This window comes from Microtus ochrogaster, chromosome 10 (genome assembly GCF_000317375.1).
Source record: "Microtus ochrogaster isolate Prairie Vole_2 chromosome 10, MicOch1.0, whole genome shotgun sequence".
In the NCBI taxonomy this organism is placed as follows: Eukaryota; Metazoa; Chordata; class Mammalia; order Rodentia; family Cricetidae; genus Microtus; species Microtus ochrogaster.
The window spans coordinates 75,454,010-75,457,872 of record NC_022016.1 but is presented as its reverse complement, the minus strand read 5'-3'; the positions used below and the strand labels follow the sequence as shown (position 1 = coordinate 75,457,872).

The 3,863-nt window shown below is 43.8% G+C and overlaps 1 protein-coding gene across 1 annotated transcript in view; it reads left to right on the top strand.

The window, feature by feature from the left end:
- The window catches only part of Scp2 (sterol carrier protein 2), a 79,270-nt gene that overhangs the window by 10,687 nt on the left and 64,720 nt on the right, over positions 1 to 3,863 (top strand). The window contains exons 3-4 of the mRNA XM_005353538.3: positions 1,191 to 1,262; positions 3,293 to 3,424. Coding sequence (XP_005353595.1) covers positions 1,191 to 1,262; positions 3,293 to 3,424 — 204 coding nt within the window. The remainder of the gene's footprint in view (positions 1 to 1,190; positions 1,263 to 3,292; positions 3,425 to 3,863) is intronic.

The following is a 3,863-nucleotide window of genomic DNA, read 5'->3' as shown; positions in this document are numbered from 1 at the left end:
AGTGCTGGGATTAAAGGCGTGCGCCACCATCGCCCGGCTTGGTTTCTGTTCTCTTACTTATGCAGAGATACCTTGACTAAGGCAATTTAGAAAAGAAAACATTTAATTGGGGACTTGCTTGCAGTTTCGGAGGGTGAGTCCACCGCCATCATAGTGGGGAGCATGGCGGCAGACAGGCTCTGGAGCAGCAGCGGAGGGCTTTCATCCTGATCCCCAGACAGCATCAGGAAGAGAGCTAGCTGGGCTTTTGAAGCCTTAGAGCCCACCCCTAGTGACACACCTCCTCAGGCATGGTCATATCTCCAAATCCTTCCTAAGCGGTTCACTAACCGGGAACCAAATATTCAAATTCATGAGCCTTTGGGGCCATTCTTGTTCAAACCACCACAACTGCTAAGCAGATAACGTAATTCTGATGTGTGTTCCCTGTAGTTATAACAAACCAGGGTTTTCCTTTCCTGGGGAAGGGATGCTTACATTTAAGATGTAGCTGGATGCCTGTATGATGGTTTTACCTCTCTCCATTTTAATGAGCCAACCTGGAGAATTCTTCTTCCATCACTAGGCTGAGGCATACCTAAACGAAACGATATACTTTGTTATTGTTTATTCTAGTGAGAACTAGTACTGGAAAGACTTGGATAAACAACACTTAGGAGCAGGAACTCAAAGACATGGCTTCATGTGCAGGGCCCCCTAGTCTAGAAACATTTGGTGTTCATCAGCTGCCCATGTTCCCCCAGAGAGACCTACATTGTTTTCTTTCTTTTTCTCAAAAAGGGACAAATTGGGAACTCTTTGCACTGTTGAAATAACTAAGTAAATGTCAACTCAAGAATGGTAGGAAAGGAAAGAGGTGGAGTGGTTGGGGAGTCGTTGTGAGCTTAAGTTCCTGTTGATTTGGAGTTGATTATAGGCCATCTTGGGCTGCACGAGAATAGAGACTCTTAGAATTTGTGTTTATTTTGGGGTGCAGTTAGGACAGAAGACATCAAAAGGAAGATAGAGAAAAGCGGTGCAGTAGCGTGGAGGAGAAAGGGGGGCTCTAAGCTGATGTGGTGGTGACGTTGTCATTTGAACTGAACAGACAATAAAGAAATCAGTGGCATCTGAAGGAACTCTCACTGAATTTGCCTTACCTGAAGCCACTTTGTCAAGTGCTTTTTGATGAACTCCTCTTGTTTTTCCAGGCCTGAAGGCATTGGCAGATGCCCAGATTCCTTATTCCGCTGTGGAGCAGGCATGCGTTGGTTATGTGTACGGTATGTAATAAACAGAATGCTCTAAAATTATGCACATAAATTTGATAACAAATTAATAATGAATGTTAAACCTAAGGAGTGTGCTGGCTCCGAGTCATTGTTCCTGGCTTTGTGGTATTAAAACAGGAGACAGATTAAAATACCAATTTTTGGAGTTGGCAATATGACTCAGTTGGTAAAAGCTTTTTCATAGAACTTAAAAAATATTTCTTAGCTGGCCATGGTGGCGCATGCTTTTTATTCCAGCTCTTGGGAGGCAGAGGCAGGCGGATCTCTGTGATTTCAAGGCCAGCCTGCTTTACAGAGCTAATTCCAGGACTAGTTTCAAAGCTATACAGAGAAGCCCTGTCTGGAAAAAATGAAAACAAACAAACAAAAACAACAACAACCCCCCAAAAAACTAAGTAAACAAAACTCCATAAAACAACAAGCAAGCAAGCAAACAAACAAAAATTTTAGTTGGGCATGGTGGTGCATGCCCATAATCTCAATGCTTGAGAGGCTGAGGCAGGTGGATGCCTGTGAGTTCCCAGCAGCCTAGTCTACCTAGTGAGTTCCAGGACAGCCAGAACCACACATTGAGACCCTGTCTGTTCCAGCGTTCCTGCCTTTGTGGGCCATGTTATTTGTGAGGGAAAGTTATGTTTGTATTCAGTGTGGGTCACTTTTTTATGTAAGCCTGGGTACATACAGAACCTTAGTGATAAAAGATTTTTTTTTTGAGACAGGGTCTCATGCAGCCCAGGCTGGCTTGAAATTCAAAGATGGTTTTGAACCTCTGATTCTATTGGCTGCATCTATTGAGTGATGGAATAATGGGAGTGCCCCACCCCCTACCTGATGTACGTAGTGCTGGGCATTGAACCCAGATTCTTTGCATTTTAGGCACACGCTCTCGTAACGCAGCTACATTCTTAGCCACAAAGCTCCCTGAAGGTTTTTTTGGATGCAGTTTTCACATTATTGGCATGGTGGTTTCTAACCTGTAGACTTCAGCAGTTCTTCCACTTTAGTCTCCTAGGTAGCCAGCACAGTCTGTGCTACTGTGCATGGTTTAAATTGTGGAATGTTTATATGAAACAAATGGTGACATTTAATCATATTGTGATGGCCTTTAACAATTTGTGTGTGAGAATCAGGTGTCGATGAACCATCATTTCCTTTATCACACAACTCTGTGTGTGTTACTGGATGTGGTTGTTTGAAAGAAAATGGTCCCCAAAGGGAGTGGCACCATTAGGAGGTGTGGCTTCGTTGGAGTAGGTGTGGCCTTGTTAGAGAAGTGTGTCACTGTGGAGGTGGGCTTTGAGGTCTCCTATGCTCAAGATACCTCCCAGTGAAACAGTCTACTTCCTGTTGCCTGCAAGATGTAGGACTCTCAACTACTTCTCCAGGACCACGTCTGCCTGCATGCTACCATGTCTGACCATGATGGTAATGAACTAAACCTCTGAAACCGTAAACTTCAATTAAATGTTTTCCTTTATAAGAGTTGTCATGGTCGCAGTTTCTCTTCACAGCAATAGAAACCCTCACTAAGTCACCTGGCTATTTATTTCCTTCTCCACCTCTGTATCATATAAAGAAAGTGTAAGCTGCAAGGTTGTGATTAAGGACACAGTATAGCAAGTACCAGGGTGCAGGTTCCCATCCTGGCTGAAACAGAAGGAGACAGGAAGAAGAAGCCGACAAAAGTGCATGCTTCTTTACTGCCCTGTGCGATGTTCAGGCCTGGAATCTGAGCTTTCAGGAGGCTGACAGGAGACCTGTTGTGAATACTGGGCTATCCTGAGCTACATGAAATCCTGTGTCAAAAAAAAAAACAGTAAAGAAAGTGCACATAAACATTTGTTGTGACCACTTTTTATGTTTGCACAATAGGAGGTAGTGCTGTGCTGTTTCTGACGCAGGTCATTGTGCATCACTGGCCTGCCTGTGTAGGACGCTAGGGTCAGCAATAGCAGTGAGAGAATTATCACATGGACATTTCTGTGCTGTGGATGTTAAAGTTCTTACCTGTTTTTCTGCAGGTGACTCCACGTGCGGGCAGAGGGCTATCTATCACAGTTTGGGACTGACTGGCATTCCTATAGTTAATGTCAACAATAACTGCGCTACTGGTTCTACGGCTTTGTTTATGGCCCGGCAACTAATTCAAGGAGGTAAGGCGTGTTTGCTTATTATTATTATTATTATTTAAGGTTGTAGTTTGTTTTGTGTATGGGTGTTTTGCTTGCTCATATATCTGTGCACCACATGCTGTGACCGCAGAGCCAAAAGAGGGCATCAGATCTCCTGGGGCTGGAGTTACAGATGGTTGTGAGGCCCTTAACCACTGAGATGTCTCTCCAGCCCCAAGTGTTTGCTTATTGCTCTAATGTTCTTTTAATTTTTTTTCTAAAATATGTGTTTGTTTGTGTGTCTGTGTCTGAACTCACCAAGGCACATGTGTTGAGGCCAGAGAACAACTTATAGAAGTTGGTTTCTTCTTCCACCATGTGGTTTCTGGGGAATGGACTCAGGTTGTCAGGCTTGGTGGCAAGTCCCTTCATCTGCAGAGCCATCTTCCTGGTTCTTGTTTCTTTTTTTTTTTTTTTTTTT